Source organism: Danio rerio, chromosome 10, assembly GCF_049306965.1.
Source record: "Danio rerio strain Tuebingen ecotype United States chromosome 10, GRCz12tu, whole genome shotgun sequence".
NCBI classification, from domain to species: domain Eukaryota; kingdom Metazoa; phylum Chordata; class Actinopteri; order Cypriniformes; family Danionidae; genus Danio; species Danio rerio.
In genome coordinates, this window is record NC_133185.1 from 1685928 (window position 1) to 1710000 (window position 24073).

The 24073-nt window shown below is 40.7% G+C and overlaps 1 protein-coding gene across 5 annotated transcripts in view; it reads right to left on the reverse strand.

Annotated features, from left to right (window-relative positions):
• Positions 1 to 1912: 1912 nt before the first annotated feature.
• The window catches only part of opn4xa (opsin 4xa), a 55634-nt gene continuing 33473 nt past the window's right edge, over positions 1913 to 24073 (reverse strand). For 2 of the 5 annotated variants that reach the window (XM_073913443.1, XM_021479098.3), the window contains exons 3-10: positions 17529 to 17662; positions 14945 to 15148; positions 13051 to 13222; positions 10796 to 10957; positions 7697 to 7804; positions 5526 to 5697; positions 5060 to 5206; positions 1913 to 3262 (exon numbers count right to left, since the gene is read on the reverse strand). In XM_073913443.1, coding sequence (XP_073769544.1) covers positions 2912 to 3262; positions 5060 to 5206; positions 5526 to 5697; positions 7697 to 7804; positions 10796 to 10957; positions 13051 to 13222; positions 14945 to 15148; positions 17529 to 17662 — 1450 coding nt within the window. In that variant the 3' untranslated portion in view covers positions 1913 to 2911. 5 annotated transcript variants of the gene reach the window in all.

Sequence of the window (24073 nt, forward strand, 5' to 3'; positions counted from 1 at the left end):
CACACAAGGTAGAGAGCAAAGCTCTTCAACGTTATGTGAAGAAAACAACTTTATTGTTTGTATGAAGTAGCCTACTTCATTAACAATATGTGCTACCATTTTACATTGCTGCTAGACAGATTTGCAACTCCATCTCTTTAGCACACACGAGATTCAATTGACAAAATTCCAATTTCACTCAATTTAACTTTGCAGCATATACAGGAGTTGTTGGTCTACTGCTACCACATTGAGGTTATGTAATTTTGGTTAATCACAAGTTGATCACCGAAGACATAACATAGCACAACTAAACCTAATGAATTAGACAGCAGTAGACCTGCAATTTCTGTGTGATGTGAGGCAAAATGGAGTCTTTTTTTGGTGGAACTCGTTCTTGTGCATTATGCTGTGAAGACGAGACGCAGCACTGTTCAGTACTTTTTCAGAAAATTGCATTTGTATTTTTATATATCTAAGCAATGTTCTTTAATAAAAAAAGGTTTGTTTAATTAATACAGATCTTACAACCATACCTAATCTGTATATATTTTATTTTTCTGTTAAAAAGACTCGAAAAGACTCGAAAATCAAACTGCAGGACTTTGGACTTGACTTGAGACTTGTTGCCTTTGACTCGGGACTTGACTCGGGACTTGCCTGTCTTGACTCGGGACTTGACTCGGGACTTGAGGGCAATGAATTGAGACTTACTTGTGACTTGCCAAACAATGACTTGGTCCCACCTCTGCCCTATGGTAATGAATAATGTCAGTGCACATGTAGATTCTACAGCTTAAAATGAAGTGTTAAGGCTGATTCATACTTTTGAGTCAAGTGCACGCTCTGCCGCAGCCCTCGACGCTGACACGCACTCTCAAAAATGTAACTGCATACTGCAAGCACTGTGATTGGTCTGCTTGGTAGCGCTGACGAGTGTAGGCAGGACTGAGAGCCATGCGAACCCGTTGGACCAGAGTGTTTACAAGTGTCGAGTCCCGTGAAGGAGCTCCGGATGGAATGATTTGTTTTGTGTTTACCTTATGATTAAAGTTATAGCACCGCTGGTTCCTTTTCTGACGAGTACTTCTGGAATCGACATGCTTAAAACGGAGGATTCGTCAGCTGTTTGTTAAAGGAAGGATCAGAAAAGACTTGATGTATGGGACTTTGTCAGAGCTCGACAGGAACTTTATCAGTACACAGTTCATGGATCAGTTTCTTCCTCCATTTAACAAGTGTAAGTAAGTGCGATTAAAATGGCTGCCTCTTTGTTTCTCTAGCTTGCAAATTCTGTATTTAATTGTGTTTTGTTACTTGTACTGCATCTGGTTAACTCTTTATATTCTCATATCCCGTCTAATGCCCCAGTGAAAACACGACGTGTGCCGCTTTGTTTACAGATTTAAATGCTTTTGTGAGCTCATGTTCCACTGCTGCTTGTTATTGCTTTGGCTACCATCAGCTGTTCCTACACACGTGCGGTGGTCAAGGTTCAGAATGGTTCAGCTATTGCTGCTGTGTGCATTAATACTGAAAATGTGTCATGGTTAAGAATGGTGCAATATGCTGGTGTTTAACTGCACTGCTTTAATGCACTCCTGCATTGGGCTCACACACATACCTGCCAACATTTGTCCCTGAAAATCTGGGCGACAGGGGGGGTTGGGTTCGGGGGTGAGGTGTCTAAATAACACTGTTGAGAACCGGCTTAATTTGTGAATTGCGAGGTCTCGGAACAGATCTGGGTAACGGATCCGGGATAGTACCCGAGGATGGACAGATGTCACTGATGAAAGTGAAGAGGGTTGGGGAGTTGCGGAACAAAGTGAACAGCGGATGAGGGAGGAGGCGGTTGATGAGGGGGATCTGTAAAATGAGGTGCAGGATCAGATTTCAGAGGTGCCTCTGAAAGTGCCACAAGGTGCCACAAATTAAGCCCTGAGAACCGGGTAATGTGTACTGTGTACTGTGGTGTTAGTAACTACTATGAAGCTTGTTTTGGGCCGCCGCTGCGATCGGATCCTATAACAATGTTGGCCACCCGGGGGTTTCACAGACTGTACCAAAATGCTGAGGACTGGGTGGGGGGGGGGGGGGGGGGGGGGTTGAACTTACGGTAGTTTTCCGGGAAATATAACAAAACGGGAGTGTGGCGGGAGATGGAAACAGGAGTGTTGGCAGGTATGCTCAAACAAACACTCTGCACTCGGACTACTTCAACACTGTTGGCCATTTCACTCTGCCTCACACTGAACGCAGTCGACCAATAGCAACAGGCTGTCATTGGCCCAATCAGTGCAGATTAGCTTCGTGCTAAGGAGGGCATTGAGAACGAATCATAAGGGAGTCGCTGGGATGATTAGGTAAAAACAAATGCATATTATAAGACAACGAATGTGTTTTTTAACCTCGCACGCAGTTCAGCCTGTTGCTGGAGACCTTTAAAACCAAAATATGACCCTTTTAAATGTATAATAGGGGCTCTTTAATAATATTGTGATATTCCTGATTTGTGAAGTCATACAGCTATGGATATCTCGAAACAGCGACCACTAGTTTCTCCTCCATCTATAATAATCATCTTGACAACACAAACACTGCTGTCACCCCAATGGAAACCCCGCCTCTGCTTTAATTTCATTGAAGAATGAAAAAACGTGATGTCAAAAACGGGAGGCAGATCAATTGAAAAGATGCGCCTCTTAATGGAAAAGCGCATTCGGTGTGATCAGGGCCTCAGGATGAAATCCTAGAACCACCCCTTAGCCCTGATCCTCTCTATTGTTAATAGCTGAATACCTGCACAAAATGAATTGCTTTGTCAGCTATAATGCTGCTGTGAAACTTTGTGGAAGACTGTGACGTGTCTTCAGTAAAACACACACGTGAAGAAGCAGAAGGAGGAGAAGATAGAGACAAACTCGGGGTCTCAGGAGAGAAACTTCTCCACAGACTCCAGGAGTTCGCTGGAGCAGTTCAGACTCTTGAGCTCCAGGATCAGATTGTTTTCTCTGGTCTCCGTGCTTTGCTGCTCCGCTGATGTGGGGCTGAGGGTGATGTGTGGCTCCTCTGTGTCCTGGTAAAAAGGCAGGTCGTTGCTGATGGGGCTCAGAGACCTGCTGTCCTGCTGTCCCGTCAGAGTCTCGTCCTCTTCCTCCTCCTGGTCCTCCTCTCCAGTGTTCTTGGCCATGAGGAGAGGGACAGTGGCCATGTTGATGGATTCGGACACCAAGTCAAGGCCTCCGCCGCTCAAGGAGCCGCCACTGTCCGTGATTGCAGACTGTAGAAAACAAAACACTTCAATCAATCACTTCATCAAAACATAGACATCAATCTGGCTTTCATTCAGTTCAACTCCAGATGAACCGAAACTGATGAGACTTTTATTTCAGTGTGTTGATGTACTGCCAACTGAAACAGAATAATGAGTAGGGGGTGGAGCTTCATTTTAGTATGTTGATAAACAGAATATTGAATAGGGGGCGGGGTATTATTTCAGTATGTTGATGTACTTCCAACTGAAACAGAATATTGAGTATGGGGCGGGGCTTTATTTCCGTATGTTGATAAACAGAATATTTAATAGAGGGTGGGGCTTTATTTCAGTATGTTGATGTACTTCCAACTGAAAGAGAATATTGAATAGGGGGCGGGGTTTCATATCAGTGTGATGATGTACTTCCAACTGAAATTGAATATTGAGAATGAGGCGGGGCTTTCAGTATGTTAATGTACTTCCAACTGAAACTGAATATTGAGTAGGGGCGGGGCTTTATTTCAGTGTGTTGATGTACTTTTAACTAAAATTGAATATTGAGTATGGGGCGATGGTTTATTTCAGTATGTTAGTTAACAGAACATTGAATAGGGGGTGGGGCTTTATTTCAGTACGTCGATATACTTCCAATTGAAAGGAATATTGAGTAGGGGGCGGGACTTTATTTCAGTATGCTGATGTTCTTCCAACTAAAACTGAATATTGAGTATGGGGCGGGGCTTTATTTCAATATCTTGATGTACTCTCAACTGAATATAATTTTTTCACTAATAAAATGTCAGTAAAAGTCACTTTGTTAAACTGCTGAGTTAAATTTTCAACATCAAAATTCGACAGAGCACAGATTGATTATCATGCAATTCACAACGAGTGGTTTATGCATAAACTAATTTCGAGAGGATCACGTGCTTAACGGATCCTTAACACGGCTGGCTCCTCATTAGCTCCGTAATCTGCTCTATTAGATGATTACGGAAGCATTATCTTCATCTTGAAGCCCCCCCCCCCTTTTTTTTTCCCCGATAGGGCGACACGGAGGCCCAGTGGCTAGCACTGTTGCCTCACAGCTAGAACACTGCTGGTCCAATCTCCTAGTCGGTGTTTCTGTGTGGAGTTTACATGTTCTCCCCGTGTTCGTGTGGGTTTCCCCCGGGTTCCCCGGTTTCCTCCCACCGTCCAAAAACATAAGCCATAGCCAATCGACGAAACCAAATTATCAACTAAGACAACCCCAGTTTACACTTCTCACACGGCGACAAGCAGGGGAGTTCTCCCAACCTACCTGAGCTCAAACTCCCCTCTCGCAGATCTAACGGGAGGGAGCCCTGGGCTCGAGGATATTACAAGCTCAGGACTCTCTCCCGGGACAGCATGCCAAATACGCTTTATTGATTATCTGCTAAGTGTGAACTCCCCAATGAAAACTATTAGAAAATTTATGTGCAATTAAAAAATGTTGTTATAATGAGAGTCAATGGGTCAAAAACAGCCTCCAACACAAAGAAAGGAGAGTCAACTTGAACAATACACAAGGGTTAATGTAACTTAATGCATTTACAAGCATGTCAACACTCATTTAGTGCGTTGCCCTGCTGCACTCACAATGTGCACTAATGATGACATGATTACGTGTAATAGGGATAGTTTCCTTCCCTACCCAGTCACACTATCAGGCTCAGGGGAAGGTGCAGACTTCACAAACACATAATTGAGACTGAGCCTTAATCAGATGGATTCAAAGAGCATCAGTGTCTGATAATGACCTTAATAATGTGTGTTTAGTGCAGTCCCTCACCTTACCTTCTCTTCACTGCTCTCCCTGTCGTTCTGATAGTCCTGTTTGGTTTGCGCTTTCCATTTGTCGTCTCTCAGCAGACTGGCTGACTGTGAGTTTCTGATCGTCTGGCTCTTTTGGTCCACAGGGTCTATTTCTACATCACTCCAGACCTAGAGCACATGCAACACATTCAGGCACGGGAAAAACATTAGGACACCCTACTTTTGCTGACACTATTTGATTCTCAGATCACTCTGGAGGAGTTTTGGAGAGTTCTGCATTTCACTCAGCATGAGCTCCACACTTTGACTATTGAATTTGTATTAATAAACTGTTTACTAAAGAAGTTAATGCTCAACAAATAACTATTTTCTAATGCTTAATAAATGATTCATAGTGTGTAATAAAAAAGTGTAACCCAGAGTTCATGATACTCTACATTAGTCGTCTTAAAGACTTTATTTGCCCTCCTGTTGGGGAAGCACTGACCGTATCTGCTGTGGACATGGAGGAGATGCGCTGGAACTTGGCCTTTGACCCCGAGGACTGTCGGCTCAGCATGTGCTCCCTGAAGGAAGACTCGCTGTTGGACACTGAGACATCTTTACGCGATGACTGCGCTAGGAAATGCAGACATGGTACCTTCTCGGCCAGCGTGTCTCTGCAGATCACAGTTACAAACACACATGTCGTATTACAGTGGGAGCCAACATTACTAGGAAAGTGTTATACTCTTGTATAAATATTTCCTAAGTCATGTTTAACAGAGCTATATGTTCTATAGCATTTTACTACAGGAGAGAGTCTTATTTCTTTTATTTTGTCTGGAAAAACAATCAGTATTTAATTCTAAAAAAAAGTGTAGTATTAAGGTTCATAATATTAGCCCCCTAAGAATTAAAGCCTGTCTGAATCGGAGGTTGCCGGGACTTGTATTTCAGTGTGTTGATGTACTTCAACTGAAATGGAATATTGAGTAGGGGCGGGGCTTTATTTCAGTATGTTGATGTACTTCCATCTGCTACTATATATTGAGTAGGGGGTGGGGCTTTATTTCGGTATGTTGATGTATTTCCATCTGAAATGGAATATTGAGTAGGGGCGGGGCTTTATTTCAGTATGTTAATGTACTTTCAACTGAAACCCAATATTGAGTAGAGGGTGGGGCTTTATTTCAGTATGTTGATGTTCTTCCAACTGGTACTGAATATTGAGTAGGGGGTGGGGCTTTATTTCAGTATGTTGATGTACTTCCATCTGAAATGGAATATTGAGTAGGGGCGGGGCTTTATTTCAGTACGTTGATGTACTTCCAAGTGAAATTGAATATTCAGCAGGGGGCGGGGCTTTGTTTCAGTATGTTAATGTACTTCCAACTGAAACCCAATATTGAGTAGAGGGCAGGGCTTTATTTCAGTACGTTGATGTACTTCCAAGTGAAATTGAATATTCAGCAGGGGGCGGGGCTTTGTTTCAGTATGTTAATGTACTTCCAACTGAAACCCAATATTGAGTAGAGGGCAGGGCTTTATTTCAGTATGTTGATGTACTTCTAACTAAAACTGAATATTGAGTAGGGGGTGGGGCTTTATTTCAGTATGCTGATGTAAATCCAACTGAAATGAAATATTACGTAGAGACGGGGTTTTATTTCAGTATGTTGATGTTCTTCCATCTGGTACTGAATATTGAGTAGGGGGCGGGGCTTTATTTCAGTATGTTGATGTACTTAAATCTGAAATTGAATATTCAGTAGGGGCGGAGCTTTATTTCAGTATGTTGATGTACCTCCAAGTGAAATTGAATATTCAGCAGGGGGCGGGGCTTTATTTCAGTATGTTGATGTACTTCCAAGTGAAATTGAATATTCAGTAGGGGGCGGGGCTTTATTTCAGTATGTTGATGTACTTCCAAGTGAAACTGTATATTGAGTTGGGGGCGGGCCTTTATTCCAGTATGTTTATGTGCTTCCAACTGAAACTGAATATTGGGTAGGGGGCGGGGCTTTATTTCAGTATGTTGATGTACTTTTAGCCTAAACTGAATATTGAGTAGGGGCGGGGCTTTATTTGAGTATTGATGTACTTCCAACTGAAAAAGAATGTTGAGTAGGGGGCGGAGCTTTCTTCTTGTGCATCATTCTCTTATAGCAAACTAACATTAAGAGAGGGTATTAATATGCAGTTGCTATGGAAATTTCCAGGTTGACTTCAACCGCCACTCCAAATGTGGAGGCAAATAGTAAAATTTCCACTGAAGGTTACCAAAACATTTTTTTCAGTGGTTTAACTTCCACAATGAATTAATTATTCACATTAGAGAATAACAATGTGACCTAGCAAAATAAACATTGTACATTTTGATTTTAAGTGGACTTAAATATTAGTTTTGGATCGTCTCCAGAACAAACCACTGTTATACAATGACTTGCCTTATTACCCTAACTTTACCCTAATTACCCTAGTGAAGCCTTTACATGTCACTTTAAGCTGAACACTAGTGTATATCTAGTCTAATATTATGTGCTGTCATCATGACAAAGATAGAAGAAATTAGTTATCAGAAATCAGTTAGTAAAACTATTGTTGAAAAAAATTGTTTATTATAATTAGAATGTATATGGTTAAACTGTATGAGGTTGATAAGGCAACTGAACGCACCTGTATTTGGAGCGTATGATGGCGTAGATGAAGGGATTGTATATGGCTGATGCCTTGGCAATCACCGCAGGAACTGCCTTGGAATATGGAGAAAGAACGTGGCTGTATCTGAAACAACAAACATCACAGTGCGTCTTCATCTCCAGGAGACATCTATGTGGGAGTTTCCTTCATGCGTTATTTGTTATTAGCAATGGGGATGTCATCTATATTTTGTTGTAATGCAGAAAAAAAACTGACATATTTTTTGTTTAAAGTATTTCCATGTGAAAAAAAAAAAATATATATAGTGTTTTTGAATTATACTATAGCAGACAAATGTGGCAAAAAAACATGAGAGAAAAAATGCACACAAGCTTTGCATGTCCAGTCATGTGTAAAATCATGTCTAAATCAAATATATCACATGTGGAGCACACAAAACCACACAATGCATCACGTTTTTTCAACATAGGCTCATTCTGAAAACGTACCCCTATATACCTTTCTGGAGAACGTGAGTTATGTAGCCAGAGCTATGTATGGCTGCGTCTTTAAAACTAACACTGTGGGCCGGTATGACGTTGTTGTTTTTCGCGCTTACCAGCTGACCGCTTACCTCCTTATGGATGGCTTTTCCACTGTTACCAGTTTGGTCCAGTAGCTCGACATGTATGTCGGTGGACTTGAGACACAGGGTGGAGTTGACCAACAAGGTTCGAGTTCAGTGAAGAATGATTCCAGAAAGCAGGTAAGACAAAAACAAAAGCTAAAAAATGAATCAAACAAGTGAATAACAGGGTGAGAATGTGGTAAAATCTGAAAACGTGGTAAAAATCGGGCGAGGACTTTACTTTCTCTGGATTGCTTTTGAAAACACTGTCGGTTGGGTTTTAATAGTTTGGGCTTAGGGAAGGAGGAGGGTGGGTCAGTCGATTGGTCGTCATTCAGTCGGTCAACAGCGGCCTCTGGTGAGTGTATGCGAGAACAGCGGGGGTGCGAATGACACTCCCGAGAGACATTTGAGATACGAAAAAGCACACACAGTGGCCTCTTGCGGATTCGTGAAAACAAAAACCGCAAAAATACATTCCTCCCAGGAAGTATTTCACTATCTCCAGAAACGTCCATGAGACAACGTTTTCAGAATGATCCTGGGTTGACTAATAAACAGCTAATTAGTAGTTTATTAAGCTAGCAGTGTTAATTAATAGTTTGTTAATACTGTGACTTGTGGCCTTAACTAAAGTGTTACCAATATCTGCAAATGTAAATGAGTCTAAAATAGTTTTTATCGTGCATTTGTACTGGAAAACCAAACCAAAAACACTAAGCCAGAGAATCACTTGTTGAAGCGTAGATGGATGGACAACTGGAGAAAGCTGAAGAGTGTTTGTGAGTGGTCAGTAGCAGACGATGACCCCTGCAGAGGCTGTTTACATGACATGGAAGTGACCGAGAGGTGTTGTTAACATGAGCGGAAAAAAAAGCCCCATGCCTGATTATCCGCATCCTCCAGGAGACTGCACTCGAAGGCAGAGGTGTCTGTTCGCTCTATGTGGTCTGTATTACTTCAGTGAACCCCATCAGCCTTTAATTCAGCGGAGAAACTGTGTGTTTTACTTTGGCCAGCACTTCTATAAAAGGCCGTCTTTTTTACTCTGGAATTCTGTGAAAGTCTCTCAGATCTTCTGCGTGGTTTGACTCTCTTTAAATAGACCATCAGAAAGCCACACCGAGAGATTAGATGATCTACAGTGGGGGAAATAAGTAATGAACACGTCAACATTTTTTTCTGAAAATATATTCCGAAAGGTGCTGCTGACTTGGAATTTTCGGATGTTGGGAACAAGCAAAGAAATCTATATATGCAAAGAAAACTAAGCTAACTAGTTTACAAATGAATTTCTATGTAATAAAATGAAATGAAACAGGGAAAAGTGTTGAAGACATGAAGAAAGGAAGGTGTAGTTCGTCATGGAAAGCCCAGACAGCAGCTGAAATCTCTCAGTAGTTCTTCAACAAGCCTCAGCCCTTCCTCAGTGTAAATGAAGATCAGCTGCTTCAGTCCAACATCTACATTAGCAGGAGGATGAAACCATTTCAGCAAGACACTGATCCAAAACACAGCCGAGGAGACTCTCAGATGCTTTCAGAGAAAGAAAATCAAGCTGTAGAATGGCCAAGCCAATCACCTGACCCGAATCCAATTGAGAATACAGAATAAAGCTCAGATTTGATCGTTCGAGACACACAGAAGCATCAAGATTTAGACACTCTGTTGAAGTCTATGAGAAACTCACACCTGAGCAATGCATGTGGCTTCCGTCTTTAAGCTGCCATCCCCAAAAAAAGCCTTAAGTGTTAAACACATTTCAGTAGCTCAGTGTAAGCTAGTGAGTGCTGTGCAGGTAAACCTCACTCCTCTGACCTCTAAAGGTGCTCTGGCGACAGATGCTAGAGGTCATGGTCTTTAGCCTCCTTGTTAGAGCAACCAACTCCCATGCGGAAGGTCGCCGGTTCGAAACCAGCTCGGAGCGGGTTGGGTTGCGTAGAACCGGTGGGGTTACATTGGTGCCGTGACCCAGATGGGAGTGAGGTTTGGGGGGTGAGTGTAACAGAGGCCAGCTAGTCAGTGCTGTGCAGGTAAACCTCACTCCTCTGACCTCTAAAGGTGCTCTGGCGACAGACTTAGAGGCCATGGTCTTTAGCCTCCTTGTTAGAGCAACTGACTCCCATGCGGAAGTTTGCCAGTTCGATCCCAGCTCGGAACGGGTTGGGTGGCGTAAGACCGGCGGGGTTACATCAGCACTTTCTCCTTCTGTTATTTCATTCTTATTACACAACCTATTTTTCGCTTTGTTTAATTTTTATGTTTGCATTGTTTGTGTTTTTACTAAAACATGGTTCAACTCCATGTCAAGAGCTCCTTTAGAGATGCTATTCCCAGGGGAAAAAGTCATGTGTTCAATCCCTATTTTCCCCTCTGTACTTGAAACTGGCCACTCTTTTAGAGCCAAACTGACAAATATAGAAGTTTGTATGGATATAGTAGCCTAAATAAGTAGATAAATAAGGGACTAAGCTGAAGGAAAATGAATGACTGAATATGCTAGTTACCCAGCCCAGGCGATGAGTGTGACGCAGGCGTACGGAGACCAGGACAGCACAAACACAATGATGACCACAAACGCAATCTTGGCCAGCTTCCACTCCGTCTTTATGGACTGCTGTTGGATGAGGGTGGTCTTCCTCACATGGCTACCCAGCTTCTCCACATCCCTGAACACACATGAGAACAATAACAGAAGTTCCTGACTGTTTCCTGTTGTGTTTCCAAACAGTTCATTAATGTTGTCCCAGCACAAATCCATTAAGTTACCATAACACATTTAAGCAGATTGAACATGAAAGTTGCACGTAAAATATCCCAAGAATTGTGCTGTACATCAGCTCATCTTAAATATTTAATTTGAACAAGCATCAACATAATTTTTTGGGGTGTGTGTGGTGTTTTTTTGGGCTCCAGACTAACATGTTAAAGCTCATTTAAGATTAATAATAACTTACAACATTAATTTATAATAATATAATAATAACTTATACCATAATAACTTCCCTAGTAGCAAAGAATTCTGGCCCAGATTTGGCATGAAGCTGGCACAGCAGGCATTCATCCGGCACTGGCATACAGCATGTGGGCCAAACATGGCCCGGGTTTGGCAGAGGTGGCACCGTATTTAAGGCGGCACACAAGATTTGGGCCAGATGAAAAACGTAGTATTTGGCCCAGATTTAAAAATGTGATAAGTGGGCCATGTGAGTTTGGCCAGTCTTGGTCCACATTTAAAATACACTAAAATCATTTTTGAGTAAAGAAAAAAAATTCTACCAATCAGGTCACTTTAAGAAAAAGCGTGTCCATAGTGTGCCTAAAGCGCAACACTCCATGGGCTTATCAATTTCATTGCAATCGTGACACACCAACCTATCTGGCCCAGTTCAGGCCCAGTTATGAGTTATTAACTTGGCTGAGACTTGGCCCAGATATGGTCCGTGTTTGGTCCTTGTCTGGAAGCCAGATTTGGTCCAGTCATGTACCGTAATTCACTGCGGCATGTGGGCCAAGCAAAACCTGATTGTGTGGGCCAGAGCTGGGCCAGAGAAATTTTGCTATGTGGGTTATGAGGCGACAGGATGGCACAGTGGGTAGCACGATTGCCTCACAGCAAGAAGGTCGCCGGTTCGAGCCCTGGCTAGGTCAGTTGGCATTTCGGTGTGGAGTTTGTATGTTCCTCCAGTGTTGGTGTGGGTTTCCCCAACAGTCTAAACACTGCACTATAAACACTGCACCTCTATAATGCGCTATAGAGGAATTGGCCTAAAATTGACCGTAGTGTGTGTGTTTGCAAATGAGTGTGTACTGTTTCCCAGTGATGGGTTGTAGCTAAAAGGACTTGTTGAATGCTGGATAAGTTGGCGGTTTGTTCCGCTGTAGTGACCCTAGATCAGTAGTGTCAAACTCAATCCCTGGAGGGCCGAAGCCCTGCACAGTTTAGTTCCAACCCTGCTCCAACACACTTACCTGTAGGTTTCAAACAAGCCTGAAGGACTCAATTAGTTTGATCAGGTGTGTTTAATCAGGGTTGGAACTAAACTGTGCAGAGCTGCGGCCCTTTTGGAACTGAGTTTGACACCTGTGCCCTAGATTAATAATGGGACTAAGCCGAAAAGAAAATGAATGAATGAATGAATGAGTTACAGCATTATCTTATCCATTTGCAGTTCACCATAACCTCATGTATTCCAAGTTCACTACTATAATAAAAAGTTGCCTAACTTTGTTTTCTATGACATTTATTATGATGTATAAAGACATTTAGTAGTGAAAATTTTTTAATTAATATAAATTATTAACAAAAATGCAGTAAACTTATTGCATTATGCATTCACAATAGAGTTAAAGGCAGAATTATTCGCCCTCCAGTGAATTATTAGTTTTTTTCCTCTTTCAAATATTTCCCAAATGATGTTGAACAGATTCAGGAATTTTTCACAGTATTTCCTATATTATTTTTTCTTCTGGAGAAAGTCTTATTTGTTTTATTTCGGCTAGAATAAAAGCAGATTTTAAATGTTTTAAACCCATTTTAAGGTCAATATTATTAGCCCCTTAAGCAATATTAGTTTTGGATTGTCTCCAGAACAAACCACTGTTATACAGTCACTTGCCTAATTACCCTAACTTTACCCTAATTGTTAACATTGCACTTTAAGCTGAATACCAGTGTCTTGAAAAACATTGAGTGAAATATTATGTACTGTCATCATGATGCAACCAGCCCCAAGAGAATGTGCATGTCAACCCGGTGTACCTGCTTGCGCTCCGAATGGCGAGGAACATGAAGAAGTAGCAGTACGAGATGATCCCTAGAGGAATGAAGAACACGAAACAGCAGAGCATCAAGGTGTAGCTCTTGTTGGCAGGAGTGGACGTCACATAGTCCCATGTGCAGGAGGTCATGAGGCCCTCTGGGATGTAGGAACCTGTCCAGGAGAAACAAAAGCAGCCTGATCAACAAACAAACTCAGTTCTCTTATTAGACCAGCATTTCTATATCTTCATGCTCCTCTTAACTGCACACTTTCTATTATCACTTACATGGGGCAGTTGTGTTTTAATGGTTAGGGAGCTGGACTTGTCGGCAGATAGCTCTCTGCAACTCTCACATGGTCACACACTGAAACTAAGTAGGGCTGTGCCTGGTCAGTACCTGGATGGGAGACCACATGGGAAAGCGAGGTTGCTGCTGGAAGGGGCAGGGGGCGATCATCCTGCAGTCTGTGTGGGTCCTAATGCCCCAGTATAGTGATGGGGACTCTATACTGCCCAGTGAGCACAATCTTTCGAATAAGATGTTAAACCGAGGTTCTGACTCATTAAAACATCCCAAGATGTCCTTGGAAAAAGAGTAGGGGTTTAACCCTGGCATCCTGGCCAAATTTGCCCACTCTGTCTATCATGACCTCCTAACCATTGGCCTGGAGTGTGATCTGGCTCAATATTTAATAAGGTCAATATGATTGAATTAAGGGGTCAAGCAGGAGCAAACGGTAATTTAAAAGACAGTCCAGAAGAGTAGTCGAGGTCACGGGCAAAGTGATCGGTACAAATAGCGAATAGGCACTGAAAGACTAGACAAATGAAAACATAAAACAAGACTCAGCACACTGTGTGTGTAAGTGTGGTGTATAAATAGTCCAGGATATCAGTCCATGATGAGTTATCAGCTGTGTGTGTGTGTGTGTGTGTGTAATCAAGGAGAATCAGGAACTGGTGTGTGAGTGCCAGGTATGATGGGATTTGTAGTTCGGTAAAGTGGCAGATTTGTAGTTCTCCAGCGATCTGCTACTGCTAGATTGCTGGTGATCATAACAGTTTTTAAACTTGTGGACTATAAATTAAGATTTTACTCCAGTGTTACAAATTAAATGTGTTTTATTAGAAAATAATTAGCCAAATATATGTTTAAACTCTTTAAATATTTAAAAATAATAATATTTTAAAAATATATAAAATGGCTAAAACGGTTTTTGCATAACAAATACCTTTAGTTAATACATATTTAAAAAATATTTTCTCATTTGTCATTGTGTTCAAGTGTTTTTAAAGTCTTTTCTTTCCGAGATTTTTTCCACCCACTAACACTATTTTATGATAGTGTGTGGTTTGATCTCAGCTAATGGGCGAGGCAGTGGCGCAGTAGGTAGTGCTGTCACCTCACAGCAAGAAGGTCGCTAGGTCGCTGGTTCGAACCTCTGTGGTTGGTGTTTCTGTGTGGAGTTTGCATGTTCTCCCTGCCTTCGCGTGGGTTTCCTCCGGGTGCTCCGGTTTCCCCCACAGTCCAAACACATGCGGTACAGGTGAATTGGGTAGGCTAAATTGTCTGTAGTGTATGAGTGTGTGTGTGTGAATGTGTGGATGTTTCCCAGAGATGGATTGCAGCTGGAAGGGCATATGCTGCATAAAAACTTGCTGGATAAGTTGGCGGTTCATTCCGCTGTGGCGACCCCGGATTAATAAAAGGACTAAGCTGACAAGAAAATGAATGAATGAATTGATCTCTGCTATTCAGGAGTCTACTTCACTACACATAACATTTTACTTCCTATCAACTAAAAACAAATTTAGGACTGACATGGCTGATATTTAAAAATTTTCTCCTTAATTAAAGTTATGAACAGGCTCCATTACGAACAATTACTCACTCCATCCTATAAGTGGCGCCAGACTCCAGGCCAGCGAGTAGATCCAGACCACGAGGATAATAATGAGTGTTCGCCGTCCCGATGTCCAGCGGATGGCCTGCAGTGGTTTGGTGATCACGATGTAGCGGTCGATAGAAATGGCCAGAAGGTTGATCATGGATGTGATCCCAAACAGAGCTCCGCAGAAGGCGTACATCTTACAGCCTGCATGAAAAAGCGCATATATACATACAGTTGAAGAATTATTGGCCCCCCTGCCAATTTCTTTTTCAAATACTTCCTAAATGATGTTTAACAGAGCAAGGAATCATTCACAGTATTTCCTTTAATATTTGTTCTTCTGGAGAAAGTCTGATTTTTTTTATTTCGGCTAGAATAAAAGCAGTTTTTAATTATTTTAAACCCATTTTAAGGTCAATATTATTAACTCCCTTAAGCAATATTAGTTTTGGATTGTCTCCAGAACAAACCACTGTTATACAATGACTTGCCTAATAACCCTAATTTTACCCTAATTACCCTAGTGAAGCCTTTAAATGTCACTTTAAGCTGAATACTAGTGTCTTGAAGAATATCTAGTCTAATATTATGTGCTGTCATCATGGCAAAGAGAAAATAAATCAGCTACAGATGAGTTATTAAAACTATTATGATTAGAAATGCGTTGACAAATATTTCTGTTAAACATAAATTGAGAAATAAAATATATAGGGGTTGTATCAATTCAAGAGGGCTAATTCTGACTTTAACTGTTCATAACAAATACACTACCACAGTGGTCTCCAACCACCGGGACGCGGACCGGTACCGGTCCGTGGAACAATTGGTACCGGGCCACATCAGAAATCATAAATTATTTCTATAGAAAATTTTTCCCTCGTGACTTGGTTTCTTCCACTCACCCCCCGCCATCTCACGTGAAATGGACTATGCCAAAATCCGATAGAAAGAACGCTAGAATACAGCTCAGTGGTGGTTGTTGATAGTTTAAAGTTATAAAACAGGTATCACAGAGTCCAAATCAACAGAGCATTTAAGGATTGTGCATATATGTGTACGTGCATCGCTAAGTAAGTACCCGAAATCATTGCAATATGTATCTAAATGGAGTTTCACATAATCATACTCATTAGGGCTGTAACATGCCAATTTAATTGGGCTATAGGGTTGTATTATTGTTAATATGTTCGTCAGTTGAGATGTTTGGCACAGATGTTATGTATTTGATGCATATAAACCTTGATTGAAACATAATCAGTCCACGATAGTGCAACTAGCGCATGCGCACTGTGTTGTTCATGATTAACCTGGATGCATGAGCGCAGTAGCTGTGTTCACGTGAACAATGACTCAATGACTCAAATCACTGATTAATAAAGTCATCTGGAATGAAGAAGAAAGCCTTCAGCAGGATCCCAGAGTTCATCAAGAGTCTTTGTGTTCATCTTTAACGCCTCCTCCTTCATCTTACCCTAGACATGCTCAATAATGTTCATCTCTGGTGACTGGGCAGGCCAATCCTGGAGCACTCTTTGCTTTCAGGAGCTTTGATGTGGAGGCTGAAGAATGAGCAGGAGCGCTATCCTGCTGGAGAATTGTCCCTCTCCTGTGGTTTGTAATGTAATGGGCAGCACAGATGTCTTGATACCTCAGGCTGTTGATGTTGCAGATCTCTCGCACTGAATGGAATCTCGCACTTGACTGATTTCTGTGAGAATCTTGGTTCATGCTGGTTCCAGTACGTCTTCTGCAGTATCTGTTATGATTCCAGCTCAACAGATGATCCATCAGAAAAATCCACCTTTTCCAAATGATCAACTAGAAGTCACGTTATTATTTGTTGCTCTTAAAACTGGCATCGACGACAAGACTTTTGTCAGGTAGCGTAGATATAAAATACACACACATATATTATGTCAAAACAAACTTTTATTTTGGATGTGAATTATCAAAATAATCTTAATGCGTCTATACACTACGTCCGACAGATTGCACTATTATGTTTTTCGTTTTCTTTTTCATTCTTTTATAACCTATTTTAACTCATTTTAATTTGTTTTTAATCATTTTTGTCTGCATTTTATGTTCCTAAACTTGTCTTTTTTATCCCTGTTTGTAAAGCACTTTGAATTGCCACTGTGTATGAAATGTGCTATATAAATAAACTTGCCTTGCCTTGCCTAAAACAGACCTGAGGTGCATTTTGAGGCTTGAAACAAGTAAGGTCAGAATTTGGAGACTTTTCTCATCAGCTAAACTTGGTTTTAATAAAATAAGAGCTGTTATATTGCTAGTTTGATGTCTTTCATGAACAATGTTCAGGTTTTTGTACTGGAAAACAGGGGAAAGGTAATGTTGTTTGACAGTGTGTGTGCTTTTTGTGACATATCGTGACACAAATCTGTATAAAGACACGGGTATGACACTCAGGAAGGGGCTAAATTATGAGGACATAGCTGATTATTTGGATGCTGTGTTGCTTTAACTAGTATTAGTCGTTCCACATGAAATAATTGTGTGTGTGATATGGATGCAGGCAGCTAGCGAGTAAGTGTTTGGATGGGAAGAATGGGAAATCAGTTACCCATTTCCCCGAACACCCACTCCTTGTACATGCAGTTGATGAAGAAGATGGGTGACTGAGTGATGGCCATGAGGAAGTCACTCACTGCCAGATTCATGATGAAGTAGTTTGGAGGCGTCCGCAGCTTCTTGTTACTGAAACACAAACACATTTTACAACAGTACAGTTGGCGGGTGAGTGTGATTTCACCATGAAATTGGATTAACATTCATGTTGGTCTTCAGATTTAGTGGATGCAGTTACAGTTTATGTTGTGTTTAGGTTTACAATTACACTGTAAAAAGCATTTAGTTGACTTGACTTTAAGAAGAGGAGTAAACTCTTTGCTTTTTAAGCGATTAATTGACTTTACCTGAAAAACTGAGTAAACTGAGTAAATGAATTATGTTCATAATTAGTCAGACTTGAGACGCAGAGAGGAGTGGACCACCATGACGAGGTTCGAGTCCGGTGAAAGAAAGCAGGTAAGACGAAAGCAGAATCCAAAAAATTAAATAAACAAGTAAACAGAGTGAGGATGCTGTAAAATCTGGTAAAAATCAGATTGGATTGCTTTTGAAAATTGTTGGTAGGGTTTAGAGAAGAAGGAGGGTGGGTCAGTTGATTGGTCAGTCAGTCATTCAGTCAGTCAAACAATCAGTCAACAGCGGCCTCTGGTGGATTTACATGAGAACAGCAGGTGCAACTGGCTCTAGAGCAGGGATCACCAAACTCGTTGTCCTGCAGTTTTTATTTTCAACCCCAATCAAACACACCTGAACCAGCTAATTAAGGTCTCACTAGGTGTACTTGAAACACCCAGGCAGGTGTGTTTAGGCAAGTTGGTGTAAACCCTGCAGGGACACCGGCCCTCCAGGATTGAGATTGGTGACCCCTGCTCTAAAGAAATTTGAGATCTCAAAAATCATACAGAACGAGCTCTTGTGGATTCACTAAAACAAATACTGCAAAAAACATACCTCCTGGGACATATTTAGTGGTCTCCGGAAATGTATATAGTAGAGCTGCACAATTCTGGCTAAAATGAGAATTGCGATTGTTTTGCTTAAAATCAAGATTTTCTCACGATTCTGTAGATATAATATAAAGGTTATTATGAGTGGGCTATTAGTGTTGTTATTTCTCAAACATATGGAAAAAAAAAAAAATATATATATATATCAAAATCAAAATATATAAAATCACCTCAGACCACTGGGGGTTATATTCAAGACCCTTCCAAATATGGTCAATGAAGAACATTCTGATTCTTGGGGTATTTTATGGAGTAATAAATGATCACATGAAACCCTTTCTGGAGACCATGCAGATAACAGAGAACAATGCAACTTTGAACCAATGCACCTTTAAACAGCACTAAAACAAAGTGTCTCATGGGAACTGATCTGCAGTCCGGCAAAAGTGTTATTGATTGTCGTTTCTTTTATGCATTAGCTGAACTAATTCACTTTGACCAACCGAACTCATGCTTCATTTCAAGCACTTGTAAACCTTTAATGCACTTAAGCTCTGCTTTAAACCTGTCCAAACCAACATACTTTATTGAACAGTAGTATGTTGGAAATGAAATCATTTATTGTACCTTTAGACAAAATATTTGTAGAGTTTTTGCATGATACTTTAATTTAGATCACAATTAAAGGTATTAACAAACTACTAACTAACACTGCTAGCTTAATGAACTACTAGTTAGCTGTTTATTAATAGTAAATAAGGGAGCAGTTGGGTTTAGATTTTGTGTAGCATTAGGAATCCAGAATAGGACCATACTTAATAACTACTAATCATATCTTCATAAACAATATCTTAAAAACAGGCAGGTAATGGTAGTTAATTATAACCTAAACTATAGTGTTACCTATTTTTGTTATTTTTGTGTCTCTGCTCAAGTGTGCGACCACAAATATTAAAAACTTTCTCCGATGGGGACTTAGAAGCTGGAATACAATAATGCATGATGAATTACATATTTGCTAATGCTTAAATGAATAACTCTGCGCAGTTTTTATAGTTCCTGTGAGACGTTGTAAAGCATGCAGATTGTGTGCAACAGATTTATTGCATATCAAATATAATACAGCAGGTTTTCTGATGTGTTTTCTCTTAATGCATGCACATGGTTAAAACGTTCACATTGTGATGGTGTGAGGTTCACTGGTTTACTGCGTGACAATCATTGTGATTGCACGTCATCCCATTAATCCTACAGTCACAGTTCACACAATTTCATCTGATTGAGAGTCTCCCGGCTTCACCTGCTCAAACCCCGACTCTCATTTATCAGGCATTATGTGTCCTCGAGTACACGGGACAGAAAACACCGGACCGACAGACAGACGAGCGCCATACTTCACCAGAATGAGTCTGAGCGATTCTCAGTCAGGCAGAAAATCCACACGTATAACGTCTAGTACTTACTGTGAGAGACATGACTTAATGAGGGAAGGGAGGTGGATTTCACCTTTGTACACATATTGGTCAATATTAATATGCAGATGCATGCTTGGATCATTAATAATACATTATTCTGCATAATCTTGATTTTTTTTTTCCGTCAGTGCAGATATCATCTTGTAAAAGTTGGCTCCATCTGTTTACATTAGTTATAACCACACCTATTAACATGAACAACCAATAAGCAATACTACTTTTAAAGCATTTACTCTTCTGGTAGCAGTAACAGTAGATGAATAATGGTGTAATCATGTGTAAGCTAAATGTACTTTATTATGAGCTAATGAGGAGTTCAGCAAGAACTACACTGTACAAAAATGCTGGGCTCAACACAACTGATTTGTGTCAAGAGAGCATGAAGGAATCAAGTTAACTTTTCACAAATTTAAGTGGACTGAACATAAAACAATTAAGTTGTCCGGCTAGAAAACTCAAAACTGTGTTGCTTCAGCTCATTTTAAAGAAGTAGTTTAAACTTGAGTGCAACTTTAACTATAACATGACACACCAGTTTATGTGTGAATAACGGCCTTAACTACTTGTCAGTACATGTTTGTAAATGAATTCAATTAACAAACTCCACTAAAGGAGGTCGAGCCATCTCATTTATGGCTCCTAAACTCTGTACTAGCCTTCCTGATAATATCAGAGGCTCAGACACACTCTCTCAGATAGAAACGATAATAAAAATATATGTGCAATCCATCACATAACTGTAAGACATTAAATTCAACTCTTCAAATGCATTCTTTCACTTTAAATTATAGTTTTTCTCAGTCACTTTGGTGCATTTCTCACAACAATATTTGCATTTGCACAATAGTTCATGCATTTCTTAAAACAATTAGTACAAACTGCAAGACCTAGCTGATAACCTGCAAAAGCGCGTCACATGCTCAAAATAGAGAGCTCATTCTTCAAAAGCAAGTATTGATGTCAATGAAAGTGTCAGTGTCATTAAGATGAAAAGCTCTGACAGCATTGTTTATGAACAAGATAGTCAAATGGCTTGGTCCTGTTTTCATTATGACACTTTACTCTGTATATTTTTCCAATGCAAAAAAGTCAGATGTTGGTGACACCTCCTGAAAATGCTCAAGACAGCACTGTATACTATTTGCACAGCCATTTGAAAACTACAGTAAAGTTAGACATCACTGCATTTAGTGAGGTATCGGAGTACAAGACACTGAATATGTATGTTTCACATGTGCATTTGCTCTTTGCAATTCTAATTTATTCACAGCATTGTGCAGAAGAATAAACACAGCTTTATTTACAGCAAACATAAACTTCAATTGGGTAGAGCTGTGCACAACTGTAGACAATACTGCAGAGCATATCGGAACTGAACCAACAACACACAGGTCTGTAAATCATTCATCAAATTGTTTAATTTAGGAGACATTTTCAGGAAAATAAATATTTAAAATATTTTATAAAATTAGTTGGAAAGATTTTGACTATAGTTCAACATTTTTGTATGTAATGACTCGAGTAATGAAATGAGGACTGTTAGTTTTTTATGGAATGACTATTCAGCATGACATAAGCAGATGATAATGTTATAAACAGCAGAGAGTTGTATTAAAGCAGTTGTTGCATGTCTAAATGCATTTACAATTAGTTGGAAGGAATGAGAAACTGCTACTATGATGTAAATAGTGTTTTGAGAAATGCACCAAAGCCACTGAGAAAAACTGTAATGTATTGTGCATGTGTATGTATTGTGTAATAACATCTAGGTCACACTTTACAATAAGGTTCATTAGTTAATGTTAATTAATGCATTTACTAACATTAATAAATAATGAACAATACATTTACTACTGTATTTGTTCATGCTAGTTAATGTTAGTACAGTTGTTCATTGTTAGTTCATGTTAACTCATCGTGCATTAACTAATGTTAACAAGCATGGACTTGGATGTTAATAATGCATTAGTAAATGTTCAATTATGATTAATAAATGCTGTACATGTGTTGTTAATGATTAGTTTATGTTAGTAAATGCATTAACTAATGAACCTTATTGTAAAGTGTTACCAACATCTATAACATGTGCATATTATTTATTTTAGAAAGACATTATATACTAGTTACCTGCAGTTTATATATTGCCAAAACTTTACAGAACTCCTTAACTTTTGTGCATCTTTTGTGAAGCTGCTTTGGATCTATAATTTATGCAAAAAGCGCTATGCAAGTAAACTTGAATCAATTTTTTTGGGGAAAGCAGTTTGATTTTCTTTAATTTTTGATGCTTTTTTAGCAAACAAAAGGCTTGGGTCAGATGAATAAAATGGCAAGTTAGATGAATCCCCTACAAGCGTCAGTGGGAGTGTGAAGTTCTCTATGTGATCCGACAATGAATAAATCAGAGAAGACAGACACAGCACACCATTTACATAATGACCACAGAACTATTTGACCAGGAATTGACTATACTGTAAGCCTTAATAAACCACAGTACATGATTCTCATGATGAAAAAACTAAATTTTTAAACTAAGAAGGTTTATAATGGTAATCTGTAAGGAAATATGGTCCCTAATAAACCCTAAACCCTGAACCCTAACACCACTTTCTGTATAGATAGATAGATAGATGGAGGGATGGATGGATGGATGGATATATCAATGGATGGATGGATGGACAACCAGACAAATAGATAGATGGATAGATGAGTGGATGGGTGGGTGGGTGGATGCGAGGGTGGATGGACGGATGGATGGATGGATGGATGGATGGCTGGATGGATGGACAGATGGATGGACGGGCGGACAGAGATGGATGGATGGACGGATGGATGGACGGACAAATAGATAGATGGATGAATGAGTGGATGGGTGGGTGGGTGGATGCGAGGGTGGATGGACAGAGATGGATGGATGGATGGATGGACAGAGATGGATGGACGGGCGGACAGAGATGGATGGATGGACGGATGGATGGATGGATGGACGGACAAATAGATAGATGGATGAATGAGTGGATGGGTGGGTGGGTGGATGCGAGGGTGGATGGACAGAGATGGATGGATGGACGGACAGAGAGATGGATGGATGGACGGACGGATGGATGGATGGATAGACAAATAGATAGATGGATAAATGAGTGGATGGGTGGGTGGGTGTGTGGATGGAAGGATGGATGGATGATGGACTGAAGGATGGATGGACTGAAGGATGGATGGATGATGGACTGAAGGATGGATGGACTGAAGGATGGATGGAATGGATAGATGGATTGATGGATAGACGGATGGACGGACAAATAGATGGATGGATGGATGGATGGGTGGGAGGATATATCAATGGATGGATGGATGGATGGACAGACAAATAGATAGATGGATAGATGAGTGGATGGGTGGGTGGGTGGATGCGAGGGTGGATGGACAGAGATGGATGGATGGATGGCTGGATGGATGGATGGATGGACGGATGGACAAATAGATAAATGGATGAATGAGTGGATGGGTGGGTGGGTGGATGCGAGGGTGGATGGACAGAGATGGATGGATGGATGGATGGACGGACAGACAGAGATGGATGGATGGACGGATGAATGGATTGACGGACAAATAGATAGATGGATGAATGAGTGGATGGGTGGGTGGGTGCGAGGGTGTGTGGATGGAAGGATGGATGGAATGGATGGATGGATTGATGGATAGATGGATGGACGAACAGACAGAGAGATGGATGGATGGGTGGATGGACAGACGGACGGATGTATAAATAGAAAGATGGAAGGATGGGTGGGAGAATGGATGGATGGACGGACAGAGAGCAGAGAGATGGATGGATGGATGGATGGATGGATAGATGGATGGACAGACGGAGAGATGGGTAGACGGACGGACGGACGGACAGACAGACAGACAGATAGATATGCATAAACATCATGAGTTTGTCAAATCACTTTCATAAATTCAGTCCTGCACACAGTGAGGTTACCAGAGATGGACACTGGAATGAATCAAAAGCTTAGTATAGAGGTCCCTGCTATGGTTCCTGCTATGTGGAGTGGCTCTGGTAAAGCAAACAGTGCTGTTTCTGCCTCCTGATGATGGAGAAACTGAAGGTT